Source organism: Populus nigra, chromosome 15, assembly GCF_951802175.1.
Source record: "Populus nigra chromosome 15, ddPopNigr1.1, whole genome shotgun sequence".
Taxonomy (NCBI): Eukaryota; Viridiplantae; Streptophyta; class Magnoliopsida; order Malpighiales; family Salicaceae; genus Populus; species Populus nigra.
Genome location: NC_084866.1, coordinates 7,458,102 through 7,476,936, shown reverse-complemented (window position 1 = coordinate 7,476,936; position 18,835 = coordinate 7,458,102). Strand labels below are relative to the sequence as shown.

The following is an 18,835-nucleotide window of genomic DNA, read 5'->3' as shown; positions in this document are numbered from 1 at the left end:
GCCATTTCTGAGCCATTTTTAGTTATCTTGCTTGAAGTTTTCTTACATCTCCTTCCACGCCCCAATTAACCTTCAATTTCTTTCAAGTTACAGTCATCAATCGTTAGGGCTAGAAGGAAGAAATGGAACCCAACGCCAACCCTTAAGATCTCTAAACCCAGATCGAGTTGCAAAAAAGACTTAAGCAGACCCAACTCCAAAACACCTAGTCTTGTCCGAGTTTACCCAAGTCGTCCAGGTTATAAGTCGACCCGCCGGGTCAGCAGGATTTTGCCGGGTCATTGCACCGACCGGTTTTTTGATAAACTCGGGCCGGTCCAGCCAGTGAGTCAACCCGTTGGACCGGTCTGGGTTTAATAACTATGGTTTTTAGTGGAAACACCTTTTTTTTCACATTAGTTTTTGATAATAAGATTTAAAGTGTTTTTTATTTAAAAATATATTAAAATAATTTTTTTTATTTTTTAAAATTATTTTAAATATCAATATATCTTAACAATTTAAAAATATATATAAAATAATTTTTAACAACTTTTTTTAAATCTAGAAGAACACAATTTACACGAGTTTCCAAATAAAAAGAGCCCATGACAATTTAATTTTTTTTTTAGTTTAACGTGGGTGTCCGGGCTAGCTTGCGCGCGCCTCGACTAATCTCACGGGCCCTGAAGTTAACGACCATATAAGCCTCCAGTGGCCATCATATAAGCAACCACAGGGCTCGAACCTGAAACCACAGAGGGAGCAAACCTCTTGATCATAAACTGTTACCACTAGACCATCACCTAAATGGTTGCCCATGACAATTTAATTATTTGTGCACTAGGTTACTTCTAGTGCTACGATAGCATGTTTTACCAATTTTTATTTAACACAAAACAAATATATGTTTGCAATGGTAATCCAACTTGGTTTAATGGGTTAAATTTAAATAAAAAATATTAAATTAATCTAAATTAATTCATTAAATTTGTGGCTTAAGTTATAAACTTTACTAATTCAATAATATTTTTTAAAAAAATATAAGAATAAAAATATAAAGATGAATTCAAAATTAACTAAACTTTAAATAATAAAATTGAAAAAGAAAACCCAATTAAAAACTCAACAAAACCTAATGTTTAAAAATAAAATTAAAAAAATTTTGGAAAAAAAATTCTAGCGCGCGAACCTAGGTGGGCCATCGTGCCTAGGCATATAGGCTCGAGGCAGGCCTAGGGTTATATATTTTTTTCAATAATATTTTTTATTTGATTATACGATTAAAAAAATTATAAAAATCAATTCAAAATTAATTAAATATTGAAGGATGAAAGTGGATAAAATTAGAAAAAAAGAAAAATAACTATATAGAGAGGTTAGGCTAGGTGTGTAAGCCTAGGTCGCCGACGCGCTTAGGCTATATATTTTTTTGTTTTGTAAATGGATGAAAGATTTGTTTTCTCCACTTATTTTTTTTTTTAAGTAATAGATGACAAGATGCTTGTTGTAATAAATGACACATCATCTGCTAGGTGACGATCTAGATTACGACTACCATTATGGTGGTAATAAAATCGAGAGGATGACTTTTTGGATCAAAAACTCATATTTGAATTGATTTTCATCTAAAATCACCTCTAAAATATCATAAAAATCTTCATAAACCACATGTTAACCTTAAAACACTCTAGAACACAAAAAAAACCCAGTCTTCTTTTTCAGGCATGTTTATATAAAAAATCTATCATTATTAAATTTTTCTTGTCAAATTAAACCCATTGAGATGTTAATGTGATGTTTTTTAGTTGTGTTTTTGGGTGAAAAGGGCTAGGACATGGATTTTTTAGTCCAAAATATTGGAACCAGTTTTTCAGTAACATTGACAACTAATAAAAGATGTGTTGTACTTTGCTAGTTATATAACAAGATAAATTAAATTCAATTTATAAATACATTTGAATTAAATAATCTATTATAATTCTTATATTTGATATAAAATATTAAATCATGTTATTGAATTCAATTATAATGTATGGAATACCTATAAAAATAAATGGAATTAGCAAACTTTACTATTTTAGCTTTAATTTATAAATCATTTTTGTTACATAATTTTCTTTGTTACAAGAACCCATATATTTTTTTAAATGATATAAAATAAAAGCATTTTAAAGAAGATATAAATAGAACTATCTTATATTAATTGTTTATTAAATATTTGTTGAAAAAGATTTAAAAAAATATATTTGTTAAAAACTCTGTAAGAGATTAGTGTAGCAAATAAAAGCATCCCTTTGATTTATTTTTGAATATTTTTTATAAATTAAATTTCATTTGAAATTTAAATCATAATTTTATGAGAGTCTAAAAAAAAAAATCATTTAACTATCTAAATTGAATTGAATGATTACAAATAGACTGTAACTAGTTAGGTGGCTCGCGTTACGCCGCGGACTCACTTTTTATTTTTATTAAAAATCTGGGTCCTGATGCTAGAAGGACCCATCACTATTTTGGGTCTTGCACTAGCAGGATCCAAATCTATTTTGGATCTTGCACTACCAATGACCCAAGATTATTTTGGGTGCTGCAGCCTACTCACCACATGCCCTTACCAAACAGTACCGTCCACAGTGAAAGCACTCCAAGTCTATAGTACCCGTGCGAGGACCCAAGCTTATTTGGGTCCTGCAGTCAGGACCCAAGCCTATTTGGGTCGTGCACCAGCAGGACCCAAGAATATTTGGATCTTTTCGCGGCTAAGACCTAAGGTTATTTTGGGTCCTACCCGACTAGGATCCAAGGCTAGCCTTGGGTCCTGCATATGGATGGACTCAAGGTTATTTTGAGTGTTGCCCAACCTGGATGCATGGCTATTTGGGTCCTGCCCTGGACAGGATCCAAGGCTATTTTGGATCCTATTTTTAATTATTTTTTTAAAAATGTATGGTTTCTTTTTTATGGTATTAATAATTTTTTTTTCAATTTACTAATGATAATAATAACACTAATAATAATTTGTAATTCTACCATCCTAATCAAATCTATTAATGTTTTTTTTTATAATAATAATATTTATGATATTGATAATACTATTTTAAATTTTAATAGTTGTAATTATAATAAAAAAATAATATTTATAATACACATAAACTATTTTTAATTTTAATAATTTTAACTATATAAAAAATAATATTTATAAGATAAATAAAAATATTTCTAACATAAATAATAATATTTTTAGATGAATATTTAGAATTATAATAAAAATAATAATAGTTGGCACTCGCCACCGCAAGCCAACGCGTATCGTGTGCGCATGGACAACCCAGCATATAGGCAAGCAGCCAAAGCGCCACGTGTGCGCTTGGTTTGCCCATCACACAAGCAACCAGCCAAAGCGCCACGTGTGTGCTTGGTCTACTCAGCACTCAGGCAGCCAGCCCAAGCCCCACGTGTCACCACGTAGTAATTTTAATTTTTACCTTTCAATTCAAATCTATTGTTGCTTTCAATATTAATAATATTTTTTTTTCTAATCTAGTAATTATTTTATTAATAATATTAATTATTATAAAAATAATAACATGGAGTTGGCCGCGGTTGCGTCCAGCTCCAACATGGTGTTGGATGCGGTCGCATCCAGACCCAACGTGGGGTTGGGCAGGGACGCGTTCAGGTCCAACCGCGCCCAGACCCAACGTGGGGTTCGCTATGGACGCGTCCAATCCCAACGTTGGGTTAGGCGAGGACACGTCCAGGTCCAACATTGTGGTGGACACGATGACATCCAGACCCAATGTAGGGTTGGGCGGGGACACGTCAAGTTCCAACATGGAGGTGGACGCGGTCGAGTCTAAACCCAATATGGGGTTGGGCGCGGTTGCGGCCATACCCAATATGAGGTTGGCCGGGGACGCCTCCACACCCAATATGGGGTTGGTTGGGGACGTGTCCACACCCAACGTGGGGTTGGGTGTGGTCGCGTCAAGACTCAACATGGGGTGGGGCGCGGATGGGTCCAGGCCAACCTGGAGTTGGGCGCGGTCACCTCCAGGCCCAACCTGGCGTTGAGCGCGGTCGTGTCCAGCCCAATGTGGGGTTAAGCGGGGACGCGTCAACGTCCAACATGGAGGTGGACGCGGTCTCATCCAGCCCAATATGGGGTTGGGCATGGACGCGTCTAGGTCCAACATGGCATTGGACGCGGTTGCGTCCAGACCCAACATGGGGTTAGGCGGGGACGTGTCCAAAGCCAACGTGGGGTTGGGTAGGGCCGCCTACAGATCCAACATGGGGTGGGGCATGAATGCGTCCAAGTCCAACATCTGATCGGGTGCAGTCGCGTTAGCCCAATGTGGGGTGGGCACGGGCGCGTCCAAGTCCAACATGTGGTTGGGCACGGTTGTGTCCAAACCCAACTTGAGGTGGGGCACAAACGGGTCCAGGCCCAACCTGGAGTTGGGTGCGGTCGCGTGCAGTCCCAACATGGGATTGGACACGGATGCGTCTAGGCCCAACCTGGCGTTGGGCGCGGTCAGACCCAAAATGAGGTTGGGTCTGGCCGCGCCCAACATCCAACATGGGTTGCCATTACACTACTCCAATCCACAATGCTTTGATTCTGAGTAAACAGTAAGAGGGACACTTAGCCCTTTTAGTATATTGTATAATAATTTTCTTTCAAATTTATTAATCATTTTATAAATTTCATTAATTATAATAAAAGTAATAATATTTCTCACACAGGCGTCAACCCAAGCACCACGTGTGCGCTGGGTCTGCCTAGCACACATGTAGGTGGCCCAAGCACTCAAGGCTGGGCAAACTGAGCGCCAGGTGATTGCAGCCTAGGGCGTGGCCTGCCCAGCGTCCAGACCTGACAGCCAAGTGTCAGGTGTCTACAGCCCCAGTATGCACGCCTCCAGCGTGACGCTTGGATCCTACAGACTGCAGCCTCACCACATGCTCCCATCAAACAATGTAGCTCATAGTAAAAGCATCACAGTCTACAGTATCCGCACTATAGTGTAAAATATTGTAATTCATAGTAAATTTACTCACAGTGCAATCTATAATAAATTCATTCAAAGTGCATAGTAACTCACCTAAGACAATAATGAATTTCAGTAATCAATTTTTAGTTATAGTTAATAGAAAACGACAGAAAATTAGAAATCTCTCTCGATTAGTCGTTTTAGGCCCTTTGTTCTAGTCGCCGCCACCACCTCCTATCCACAAAAGTCTAACCTGCCAAAGTTATGGCCTTCCAGATGGTGGCACAGCTGCTATAGCGCTAGCTATTTACAATCTTATAATCAATCATCAAGTGGTGCACACCACGTAGACGCAGGTCAGGGCAAATACCAAATGTGTTTAGGCTTAATTTTGGGTTTATGTGGTGTCTTGAAAAAAAATTCAATGTTTAATTTAATTTAATAAAATTTAATTTTAATTATTTAAAACAATAAAAACTTTAGGGGTTAAATTTAAACCAAAGCAAATATTTAGCTTTTTTTTCTTCTCGTCAAATCAAAGACAAAATTTTCAATTTTTTTTAATTTAATTATTTCATATATTATTGATGTAAGATTGGACTTGATGATTTTTTTATTTCTTTAGCTTGATTTTGGGTTCTCATGGTGCCAAGAAAAAAATTCAAGATTTGGTTAATACTCGATTTGTCAAAATAAAATACAATTTTATTGATTTGAAATATTTGAATCTTTAGATACTAAATTTGAAATTGAAACAAATATTTATTATTAATAATATTATTATTTTGCCGAAACAGGGATTAAAGTGGAGAAGTGGCTGGTGTATTTAAAACACGGGCCAACATGTTAAGAAAGCAACTGTATCGTGGTGGCGTGTATGACTTCTTCCAAGATTCAACAACGATCTTCTTTGGTGTTATTAGAATCGTTTTAATATGAGGTCTTTTTATGAGGTGGTGTGATTGACCTTCTCCAAAATATCAAATTGACCATTCAATTTTATTTTAACATCAAATGGAGTATTATTTTGACTGCTTTTTTTAACCACAATTATAATTATAATTTGATTTTATAAAATTAACACTCGGGGAAACCAAGAAATATTGTTTGGAATCAAAGAAAGAAAGAAAAAAGATGAATATCCAACATAAAAGAAAAGAAAGACACAATTAACTATTGATTGTAATGGTTACTCAGAAGTTTTCGTGGATATATATATATATATATATATATATATATATATATATATATCTTTCTTTTAACTTCATGTAATTTTTGTCATGCATTGATATCTTTGCACTTCCATGGCACCAATCTTCATACACAAAATCTCTGGCATTTACAATATGAATTCATCATCAGAACTTTTTGTTTATTAAAATCTACAACTGTCACCAAACCAAAAGTAAACAACTCCTGGCAGAGTGTTCATAGATATTACATTACACGGCCCCAAGGCATTCTCGCTTTTAACAATAAAGCTAAAATCATTATTTTACATGAGTAATAGGAAAGAGATCACATTCTTCTCAGATTGTCGACCCTTGCCTGCATGTCACTGTCTATTCCGCTATCACATTCTTCTCAGATTGTCTAGCCTTGCCTGCAAGTCACTGTCTATTCCACCGTCTTCATTCCCTGTCGTTTCCACTTGTGCAACCTTACCTTTTGCAGCAGGGGCAGCAACAGCAGATGATGGTGCATTTACAAGCTGCAAGAACAATTGTTGTATATAGATTAATGATCAATTCAAACCTCAATCACTTAGCCAGCATGCATGGAAAAGTAAAAGTTGAAATGACTATATTACCTCCTGATTGACGTCAATTCCAATCTCATCAAGAACTTGGTTCACTAGGTCTTCAGTTTCTTCCTCTTCCTCATCCCCTTCCAAGGCATCATCAATGGCATCACCCATCACCTCAGTCACCATTTCCATCTTTTCATTCTGCCTCTCAAATTCTTGCATAATTTTCTGCAATGATGGCAAGTTCATCTGCCTATTCATCTGGCCCATCGCTTTTGTTACACCTTTCATCGCCTCTCCCATTGCTTGCGTCGATTTCAGTGTCTGAAATTTATTCAAAACATCCATATCTTAATATCATCAAGCAATATGACCAACTTTGATGCATTTACATTTTTTACGAAACAAAAGGGTTCAATAAAATTGTAAAATCAACAACACTGAAAACCCTAGAGACACAAATGAGGGAAAGAAAAAGAACACCTCAAAATTTGAACTTCAATCAGAATCAAAATTTACATGTCTCCCCATCTTAAATATTTTGCAATCTCAAAACCAAACAAAATGAACTGAAATGCAATGCAGCATGGAAAAAAATGAATATTTTCGATAGAAAAGCCTTGCCTATATATAAAACTCTGGCAACATTTGATGTCATTTTATAACTAGGATTCTTGGCAATTTATTTTGTTAAAATCCTATCTCCTATTCTGATTAGCCTCTCCAGAGTTTTACCATGCTTATATATAAGCAGATGTAATCTATGACTTCAGGAACTCAGGAAGCCTGTCTGATGAAATGAGATATCAAGTTCTGAATTTTTTTTTCTTCTCCTGTTATTCAAAAGGTACTTCATTCTGGATTAAAAAATGCAGCGGCATAGCCTAGAGGCTTCTGTGTATTCAAGCCATTCTTTGTTCTGTCAGTCTCTTTGTTCTACATGAAAATAGCTATGTGGCAAAGATTCCAAGATTTCTAGCATGCCAGCCAAACAAAAACTCAGTATGTATTATTAACTGTCAGCAATATATTTTCGGCCACGAAACAAGCAGTTATAGTTTTTTTCAACAAAACATGGGCCAATGCTCTTGGTCTTTCGGTTTTGTGATGATCTTGCACACGAAAACCATAGTTCACGTTTTGGTGACGATTCGAAGGGAATTAATTACAGTGAGAAAAGAAAACCTGCTTGGATTTTAAAATCAGTCAAGTCACTTTTCAAAATTCCTCCCTCCCCCGAAAAGAACAAACATTAAATTATGCATGTTGTTTTGCTACAATACACAGAGTAAGCGAAGCAAAACACTAAATATTTTCAATATATATACATATATGATACAGATATTTTTTAAGAAATAAAAAAGTAAAGGGAAAGTCATCAGCATCAGGGAACGCATCAAACATAGACAAGAAGTAGTAGCAAGCAAGAGATACCTGAATTCTAAGAGATACACCCTGAAGCTGTGACTTGAGCTTATAGAATTTCTCTATTTGATGCCTAGTCCTAATAAGGTCCTTGGCCATTACTTTCACCGCTCCCTGCAAGCAGTGTCAAAAAATTAAAATTAAAATTAACCACATGAATTTAAAAAAGAACAAAAAATCCAGCTTTAAATTCTTAAAAAAACAAATGAATTAAATAGCAGCTGACCCACCATCTGCCCTTGCTTAGCACTTTTCTTGATCTCAGCGATTAGTTTCTTTTCTTGCGTCTGTAGACCTTGTCTCTCCCTCTCTATCTCTCTAATAGATTTGTCCAACATTCTCTTATTTTCCCGCAGAAGTTCTGAATTTCACAAGAATCAATAACCAAATTAGCATCCAATAAAATTTCAAATTCATCCTTAATCAACATGAAAAATAAATAAATACCTGCGGGAGTTTTTTTCTTGCCGAAGAGGAAACTCATGTCGATGTATATATTGGGATCGGAGAAGAGGAGGCCGCCCGGAGCTTAAACTGATAGATCGGATCCGGCAGAGTCTTTGTCTGAAGGGAGATTGATAGATTGCCTTGAAGAGGTATTCGTCGTCCGAAATTCTTCCCTCCACCCTACTTTTCTTTTACGCGGTTAGAGGAGTTGTTAATAATCAGAGAATCATCGGATTTTACACGTGTCTCCTTGTCATGGTAGGCCCCATTCATGCTTTTAGACTTTTGTAATCTACCGGTTCATCTCACGCACTCGTGCTCTCTTGTAGACTTCTATTATTTGTTTATTTTTATATTCCTATATTAATGTATTAAAATTAGTAAAAAGATAAAAAAAAACCTTTTTTAAACTTAGTACCAAGTAATTGATGGATGTATTGAAATAGAGCGGACAAATAAATTTTTCTCTTTTATATTTTTTATTTTGAAAAAAAAAATTCAATTTAAAATTATAATAAATAATTTTATATCTTTATCATTGTCTTTTTGTACATGTTTGTTTTTTATTGCTTTTATTTTTTTTTTGTTTCGAAACAAAAATTAAATGCTATCATAAAAGCTTCTAAATATTTTTAGAAATGAAGATAAAAAATCCTTGATTAAGTTTGATATATCCAATTTTTTAAAATAAATATATTAAAATTATGAAAAAAATATATAAAACATTAATTTAATATTTTTTTAAAATAAATTTTTTTAAAAAAATTCTTTAACGATTGAAGTCTATTACCGAGCAAAAGCTTAAGTCTCAACCCATTTTGTTTGTGCTCACTTTCTTCTTTATCATCTCTCTTCTTTCAAATCCATAGTTTTTTTCTTTCACACAATTTTTGGGTCTCTTATTTCTTTCACATAATTTTTGGGTCTCTTAATTCGAGATGCGATATAATTTCAGCTATATTTGGCAATCTCTTGTCTAGAATATAAAGTTTAAACTTCTTGTGATTGAGTTTTATAACTATTTAATTATAAATTGAGAAAAGAATCATTATATTATTTTATAGATTCATTATATGAATTAGATTGAGGCTTAATCAATTAGATAATAAAAAAATAGCTTTGCCTTGTCTAATAGAATTCCGATGGAGGCCTTGCAAAGACGAAGGTGCAGGTAAACCAACATTCTCTTACCAATGTAAGTCAAACAAGAACAACATTAATAATAATTTTTTTATATAATTTTTCTTTATTAAAGGCAACTTGGGGGATTAATATTCTTCTTTTCTTCTTTTTTTAATTCAAATGGGTATAGTGATACAGGTTGGTTCATAGAATCATCCTTCCTATAATGCTATTATTTGTTTTATGAATGCCAATAGATTGGTGGACTTAATTAATTACAACTTTAATTAAATACGATGATTGTGTCCTAACATACTTTAATTTATATGTTACCTATATAAACTTGTTTCTTTTAAGCAAGTGAAAAAAATTATGCATAAAACCTAATGCATGAAAAAGGGTGTAGATTTTATGATAGCGAAAACCAATAAATTCATGTCAAACAATTATAGAAAAACTTAAATTGAATGCGAAGTTCAACAATAAACTAGTTTGAAAGGAACAACTTGCAATAAAAAAAAGAAGAAGCAATAATTAAAGCTATAATTAAAGCAATTAATAAAACTTACTTTAATTCTCCTAAAATGGCATTGTCACCAACCTCTAGAAAAGTCATCCCAAAAAATTCCTTGAAATGATTCTAAAACTTATAAATGAAATAGTCTTATATCCAAACCAGAAGGTTTCCCTTTACTTACAAAACTAAGTACAAATCCAAATGGATTGATTGTGGAATTAATATATGATATAATACAAATAATAAAGATGATGGTTTGTCCAAATCATTAATTGATAGAAGCATATTTGATGTTTTAAACAAAATCTAGAAATATATTTTTTTAAATGATTTGCAACCTTATTATTTTTTAGATGATAATCAAAAGCTAGGACCACTACTGTATGGAGGTATAAGATATTTAAAATGTCGAACTGAGTAGTTATTCCTCAATGAAAGAAACTTCTTGTAAAAGAAAATCAAGGTTTTTGACAATGATAGCCATAAACAATATATGAATTTGTTATATACCAATTTTGACCCACTTATTTTTAATTTAATTTTAAGGAGGATATATCTTGAAATTTAAAAGATTAGGGGTTTAAATGCAAAAGTTCAAAACTTTAGGGGCTGAATTGAGAAACGGGCCACCCACAGATCCGACGTCATTTTGGTCACTCTTATTCTTCATCTTCTTACTTTGGAAACATAGGAGACTGCCGGTGAAGAAAATGCAGAGCACCACCAGACACACTGTGATGCACACGACTTCCACCACCAGCTTCTCAATTCGTTTCCGTGTCCCTCGCCGCCATAACAAGCCATTGGCGCTTGGAGGAAACCACCATAAACAGTCCAACAATGGCAGGAGTGTTGGTGTCCCAATCCAACCAAAACACGAAGTCTCAAACCCTATCCTCATGAAGATCACTACCTCGAGAAGATAATGATCAAGCTCAGGTATCCAAGTCCTAGTGAAACACCAACGCGTCCCTTCCTGCGGTGCTTATCTAGAGACTAGACGTGCACGGAGAGAAGACCAGACACGTCCCCTATAAATACAGAGCTCTGGGGACAGAAGAAAGAAAAAAAAACAAAAAGCAGAGAGAAGACAAAATAGAAAACAGAGGAGATAATTCATAAAAAAAAAAAAACATAAGAGCAGAGGGAGGAGAAACTGAAAGGAGGAGGAAGAAGAGAACATTCATTGGCCGGTGCTAGGACCATTACCTTCGTCTTAGTCTTTGTCAGGTAAAGCTTCCTTCTCACTCTATTTTGAGCTTTTCAAAACAGGGCCCGCGTGAATTGATTCACCCGTGCCTGCTGCCCAACCGGGTCACTGGCTTGGGCCACTGATCAAGCTAGGCCGGCTGGGTCCAGCCTCGCCCATACTGGGTAGGCTGGACCTAGCCCTAAAAAAAAAAAAAGGATCCGGCCTGGGCTTTAAGCCCAGCTGGCCCAACTTGTGTTGCTAAGGGTGTGTTTGGCAAAAACACATCCTTATGCCTTGGCCATAATTTTTATGTCAATTCTAGTTGATATTGGCCAAACAAGCCCTCTTTTAATATCAGAAAATTCTAAAAAATTTTGGAGATCTTCATTTTTTTATTTGTGATCTCCTCACACTTTGTTTTATTTTTTTTCTTTGTGTTTTGTATTTTTTTAGTCATATGCTCAATTTATGGACCAACACTGTTAAACACAAAATTTATTGTGCAATGTCTCTGTTATTTCCATCTAATAAGGGCAAATGATAATAAATGTTAAACAAGAAAAAATGGCATAGAAAATTTCTTCCAATTCATTTTTTGCGAGATTATTCACTGACGCCAAAGTCAGGAATATCGTATTTTTTTGGATTTTGTGCGATATTTACCAACACCAGAGTTGGAAATATTCATAGGAATTGTTCACTAACGCCAGAGTTATGAACATGAAAAAAAGAATAAAAGAAGAAAAAGGAGAACAAATTATTAGCAATTTTAGACAAAACCAGCAATGCAGCCTGCTTCAGGTAGGACGCTTAAGGGGTTATAGCATTTTTTCTTTTGCATAACCAATCCTGTACCATAGAATCTCTGTTGACTAGTTAGGGTTGCTAATAACCGTAATACTAGATGACAACTCCTTGAACAAGACCTTTTCCCCCCCAAAGAACAGATGTCAGATATTTGTTATTTTTCCAGTCGAGATCTTAATTTTTAATCAAGTCGCCATGATGTCTGGGCGTGACAGAATTCATGAAAGCATATATCATTCCTCAAGAGGAAAAAGAAGAAGAAGAAAAAGAAGAAGAAAATGATTGGGGAACAAATTAGAGTCATGAATACATGAAAATATATATCATAAATGTTAATATATATAAGGATTGAAGTCAATAATATAACAAAGATGAAAAAAACCTAAGACTATCAAAAATGACATCATGAGTTAAAATGATAAAGTCAAGTGGAACACTATGAGCTACTAATAATAGTTAAAATGATCCTTAATGTTTCATATCTTCACATAAATTTTTTAACTTTAATATTATTTTCTTTGAAACCTTCATACTATCTTATGTCATGTGACTTTTAAATTCTTTTTTGATAAAAATAAATTGTTTAAGTTGACAAGTTTTAGCTTTAAAAAGAATGAAAAAATGTTTTTGAAAGAAAAACTTCATTTATTTGTATGTGCATATTGTTATTTATGCTACTAAATCATAAATATTTTCATAGAAAAATAGCATATGTAATGCTATCTTTATGAGTTAGAAACAAAATCTCGAGTTTGATTCACTTCGACCAAATTCATAAGGATGCCCACTAGAGTAAAGGTCACCATTTGTTGTAAGCCAGACCATAAGAGTCTTTGTTTGCAAGAGTGCCCCAAATAGAAATAGAGAAAGGGCACTGAAAGAATAGATGGTCATGAATCTCAACATGTAACCCATAAAGTATTGAATGAAAAAAGGTGATAATTTGATAGGAGTAGAGTCTGCCCATGGTATGAAGACAAAACAGACTAGCAAGCTATAGAATGTAAGAGTGTCTTGGGAAGTGACCTGAAAACCAGAAGAGATAATACATAGAGTCTATTGCTCTCGAGTCTCAAAGAACCTCCCAAGCTGAGTCAACAATAAACTTCACTAATGAGTGCCGATGATGTTTCTTTTTGCAATCACTAGAGCATTACTTCTAACAATCAATTTGAAAATTTGATTTTTTACAAGCATTGTCATTCTCTGGTCAATTAAGTTGTTATAAAGAGTTCATTTGATTGAATAGTTCTTTAAGATGTTTGAGTGCCATTTGAAACATTGCCCATGAGTCACTAAGACTAGCTGGACATTGAGAGTAGAAATGTATCTTTATATTTCTTTGGCAAGGGGTTTTGAAGAGAGTTCAGAAAGGCTTACTTGAGATTTACGAGGTTTGAAAGAATAACATTTCATTTTGGAAATACTCTTGACGTGCTCGAGACTGATAAGTTTACCTAATCACCAAGGAATTCTCAATGAATACCATTAATGATTTAATAGGCATGTTTTTCATCATTTATTGACGATAAGCACCACGACCTAGCCAATATTGACAAAGCCAACCTTAAGACATGGTGGTGAATCGAGTATAGTTGTTTGCCAATATGTCTCCTGATTCTTTCGATGTAGCCGTTAACTAGACATGGAACTAATGGAATCAATCATGCCATTTTTGGATTGGAATGTCATCTAAAGTAAAACCTTTGCCAAGATCCAATGATTTCGCTAGTTCACAGAGGCATTTCCAAGCTATTGAAGGTTTATATTCATGGCAATTTTGCATAATGGCAATAGTTGTTAACATTATATGCTTAAAAATGGTGGAAAAGCTAGAAGATACACTACTGAAACAAAAAAAAAAAAACAATGATGGTTAACATTTTAAATAATCTAAATAACAAAACTATTTATATATATAAAAAAACTCTTTATATACATTCTACTCTTTATATACATTCTCTAGTTCTTGTTCTCATCTCCTCATTTCTCTTTATTGTTCTTTATAAATTTTATTTAATACGCAATTTAGTTAAATTTGTTTTGTTTGATGACTCATATTTACTCATTTTTAATTATAAGTAGTTTTGCTAATTATATTTTGGTTTGTTGAATTAATTCTATGCATATTTGTTTTTTGTATAATTAATCATTCTCATAGATAATATGATATGTTGCATCAAATCTTTTATTTTTCTATGATTTATGTATGTATAATTTTAAAGACCCTAAAGTACTTAACTCTTATAATCAACTATGTGTTTTTATAGTTCATAATAATTAAAAAAATTTCAATATAATGTTTTAGTTCATATTTAGTATAAAATAATTTTATCTTTTAATTCTAATTAATAATTAAATAATATCATTTTCTAATAATAAAACCATGCAATGTGTGGGTAATCAACTAGTTGAATGAATAAATGAAATTTCTACTTTAAGTTTAAGGAAATATATTTACTAATGTTTTTATTATTTTTATAAAATTTTTTTTTTTCCACATGTATTGTTCTAATATTTCACTTTTTGGAAGGGCATTCTCATAATTTGGTCTTTATTTTGGAAAAGAGTAAAAATATTATTTATTCATAAGCTATCATTTATTTTTATTTTTTTTTGTCTTAAATTTATTAACTTCAGATGAAAAATTCATGTAGAAAAAATTTATATGTTCTTATATAATTTAAAAAAAATAAAATAAAACATGTTATTTTTTAGTTACAACACAATTCTTTTTTTTTTTGTTTGTCAACTTTGATTTAAGGCATTTGATTGTATATATTTCTCATATTAATAACATTAATAATTCTAACAATAATTTTTACCAAACACATCAACTTTTTTTTTCATACAGCTACAAATATAACTACAACTATAGTAAAAAACACAACCAAAGCAAACTACAATACCAAGCTAATCGTTAAATGTTTAGTTTGATGTATTAGGTTGGATTTAAGTTGATATTTGACTGGTCTAGTCTAATTTCTTAGATGCCCAATCAACTTAAAAGCATTGAAAAGTAAGTGAAGATAACCATGTCTAATTTATCTAACAAAGTTTTTTGAAGTAAATCTACTTTAGAAAAGTTAAGTCTGAAAAACACTTAATTTGCTTAGTAATAAATAGAGATGACAAAAGGTTCTTATTATTTGAGTATGTATTTGAAAGTCCCTTTTCCTGTTTATCACCTATTAACAAATAATCTGATAACACTTTGCAAACACTAATTAGTAACTAAATAAATAAAGAATGCAGAAAACTTAAATGCATAAGGCATTTGGTTACGAAGGAAAAACCTTTTGAAGAACTCTTCAAAAGATAAAAAAAACCCTCAAGGGCAGCTAAACCTAGGATAGATAATTTTTTTCACTAATTTGAATAATTACGAGAGAAGTATCTCTAAATAAAATCCTTTGTGTCTATACTACCTTACTTGATGAGATAGTGAACCATGTTATGTCTCTTACCATAGTAGCTTGCCAATACATCTGATGATCTTCACACTATTGTCATCCTAACTAAAACCTCCAATTGCTAACAATTCACTTAGAAACTCCCTCTAGGAGTATATTGGCTCTCCAACTCTTAAGGGATCAATTCTCCTCAAGAATTTCCTACACACTCCTTATGTGTCAAGAGTATGTGCTACAAAATTCTGTGTAAACTCTTTAGCTGGTTGACATATTTGTTTCGATGCAATTAATGCTTTTATGTTCTAAAACTTTCCTCTGAAGCACACGACACACACTTTTTTCCAGACTTAACCTTCCTTATATACATGTCTTATGTGATAATGATAAGGATAATCTTCAAGTTTCCCAGTCTATTATGTTGGTAACAAACTGCTAACATGTTTTACAAAAGTATTGATAAAGTTATCTTTGGATAACTTTTTCTACTCTATCTAAACTTATTTTTTAAATAATCTAAACAAATAAGATAATTATAGAGAATATAATGCTAACTAATCTTGATAAACTTCTATCTTAGCCATATTATCGTTTTACCAATCGTAAAAAGATCTTCAGAAATTTAAGCCAACAAAATGACATTTACAATTTCCTTTATTGGCCTGATTTGTGACAAAACATAAAAAAAATAGATTAGTAAGCATTAAGTTCAGATCAAACAGAAATTCCTACAAACACAATCAATTAGCATGCAAACAATTATTGGTGTTCTTAATAGTTCATAACATGCTCAAAAATTTCTTTCATGCGAAAATTTCAAAAAATTATTCAAATAATAGTGCATATGCATGAAGTTTAGATTAAAAGTATGGCATGTAGCCATATCATAAAAGTTCTTATGCTTATTCCAAATATTACAAACCATTAAAACCAATTTAAAATCAATTCAGGATTTAAAAACAATAGGAATAGAATAATTAAAGGAGCAACAAATATCAGTAGCACTATAATCCATGCATCTCCCTTTGATTTGGCACTAATCAAGGTTTTTATCATCGTCATCTCCCACAACCATATGATGAATTTGCTTAATATGCAACTCAATTGAACAAGCCTGTCATTAAGCTGTACCATATCCCGTTGGATATTAGAGAGCAACTTGTCAACTTCTCAAGTTTTTTAATCCCACCTTCTTGTAAAACTATCAAACTTGTTGGTTAACAACTATTATTGCTCCATGATAATTGGAAGTAATGGGTTGGTTGAGGATGACTTTGGTTAAGATGAGGTGGAATCGTCAGTAAAAAGTTTTGAAGTCCACTTGACTTTAAAGATTCTTCGGTATTTTCTTGCTAACTACAACTTCAGATTTCACAACAATTATAACTGAAATTTTGCCAAAATTTTTCACTATAGTTCAACATCTCTCAAGGGAACCTTAGCCAAAACAACTACTCTAGTGATCAAATCCTTAAAGGGGAAACTTGATTCATTATTGGAGAGAGCTTTTTGAATCATATATATAAAACATGTAGCAAGATCAATGTGTACATCAATCACAATGGCATACATGAATTATGCCTTTTCAACAGTCAGTTCTGTGTGTTTAGCAATTAGCTATGAGTTGGTCATGATAATTTTTGCTAACAGTTTATAAGGTGCAGCCAATGACTTCATAGGTAACCTCTATGACTTTATAGTCCATTTAGGTCCATTAGGTCTTATAAACAGATTACTCATTTGGGTTTTGGATAGTGCCCCAATTCCTTTAAAAGAAAAACCCGAATTACTGATCTTAGGCATGCCATACAAGTCTCTGATGATAAAGGGGGACAGGGTAAGGGTTTGACCCCTGACTTTGGAAGTGATTGACTTTTCATCTAAGTTAAACGGGTCATATTTAGCATAAAATCCCCTCACAATTTTCACATAAGAAACAGGTGCCCCTTGAGTCAACTTTTCCCATTTGTTTTTTTTGTAAAAATCTCTTCAATGAAAACAAAGACAATATCAGATAAATTACTTATAGACACCTCACATTCTCCCAACACATTCTTCCTTGAGAAGTTAGTTCTGTATGCCTTTTCTATTTCTGGTGAGGTGAAGCACTCCATCTTGGCAGAATATGGTTTAGGTTTTAATGAATTAGCCACGCCTTTGCCTTTCTTATCAGTCTTTTGAATCTTGGAAAGCTGAACAAGGGTTTTCTCAAGAGATGAGGTATCCTGCTCTTGTTTATTCAAGGAGCTTGAAGAAAGTGGTGCGAGTTTCTTTTGTGCTTTCATCTTATGCCGACCTTGTATAAATTAACACAACATTTATCAATAATGTTTTCAAGAAATTTCAAGATTCATGCTTTTCAACCTCACATAAGATCTAACAACATGTTCTTTTATTGGATTAAGACATAATCTTCTTACTATTTCTCTTGAACGATGTAAAATGCAAAATTAAAGAGAAGATTTTGAATGAGTATTGAAGAGATTATTAGGGATATCAAGAGAGAAAAGAGACGAAAGGTTTTGCATTGGAAATGGATAAAACAAGGACTTTAATTCAAGATGACACAAAAAGAGAACTGATTTGACTGAAGCTTGTGGTGAAAAAAGATATAATAATGCAATATTTGACAAAAGCTCTGTCATATCAAATCACTTTTTTTTATTGATAAGTTTAACTGGCTTCTCCCCATTAAAACATATCATTTGGTTGTTTAAAGATCTTCTTTGAAACCCAAAAAACTTCCTTGAACCACTGATCATTTAAAAAAAAAAATACCCACATCATTTAAAGATATAAACCATAATAAGGTAAGCCAATTTTTACCCTAAAAACACTCACAATTGACAATTTTGAAAAGAGATGCTTACATCAATGGTCAATTTTCATTCATGAAAGCATATCCCTTTATTTGACCAAATAGAGATGTGAGTGTGTAAGTGAGATAAACATACCATTTTGATTTAAAATAAAAAACTTTCTTTAATCATCTCCATATATTGATAAAATATGCTTAGGAGGGTGTCACCAACATACTTTGAAAGTCAAACTTTATGTTAGGGCCTAAATACATGAACATTTATTATTCCCAACATAAATTTTGATTAACTCAACAACTCCATTATGAATTTTTTTTAATTCCCGTAATGAAGTGAGCAATGAATTTTTTTTTAAGGAGTTGAAGAGAGA

At 33.1% G+C, this 18,835-nt stretch overlaps 1 protein-coding gene across 1 annotated transcript; it reads right to left on the bottom strand.

The window, feature by feature from the left end:
- Positions 1-6,330: 6,330 nt before the first annotated feature.
- LOC133673911 (vacuolar protein sorting-associated protein 2 homolog 1) lies at positions 6,331-8,807 on the bottom strand. The gene is made up of 5 exons (XM_062094843.1): positions 8,599-8,807; positions 8,382-8,512; positions 8,161-8,265; positions 6,790-7,050; positions 6,331-6,690 (listed from the first exon to the last, which is right to left on the bottom strand). The coding sequence occupies exons 1-5, from the start codon at positions 8,633-8,635 to the stop codon at positions 6,553-6,555; spliced, it is 672 nt and encodes a 223-aa protein (XP_061950827.1). The 5' UTR covers positions 8,636-8,807; the 3' UTR covers positions 6,331-6,552.
- Positions 8,808-18,835: the final 10,028 nt, after the last annotated feature.

Bases quoted from the DNA above. Each gene is read 5' to 3' on its own strand.
- LOC133673911 (XM_062094843.1), bottom strand. From the start codon at position 8,635: ATGAGTTTCCTCTTCGGCAAGAAAAAAACTCCCGCAG. The intron at 8,513-8,598 runs GTATTTATTTAT...TGTGAAATTCAG, and splicing joins CAAGAAAAAAACTCCCGCAG to AACTTCTGCGGGAAAATAAG. The intron at 7,051-8,160 runs GTATCTCTTGCT...AATAAATTTCAG, and splicing joins GTGTATCTCTTAGAATTCAG to ACACTGAAATCGACGCAAGC.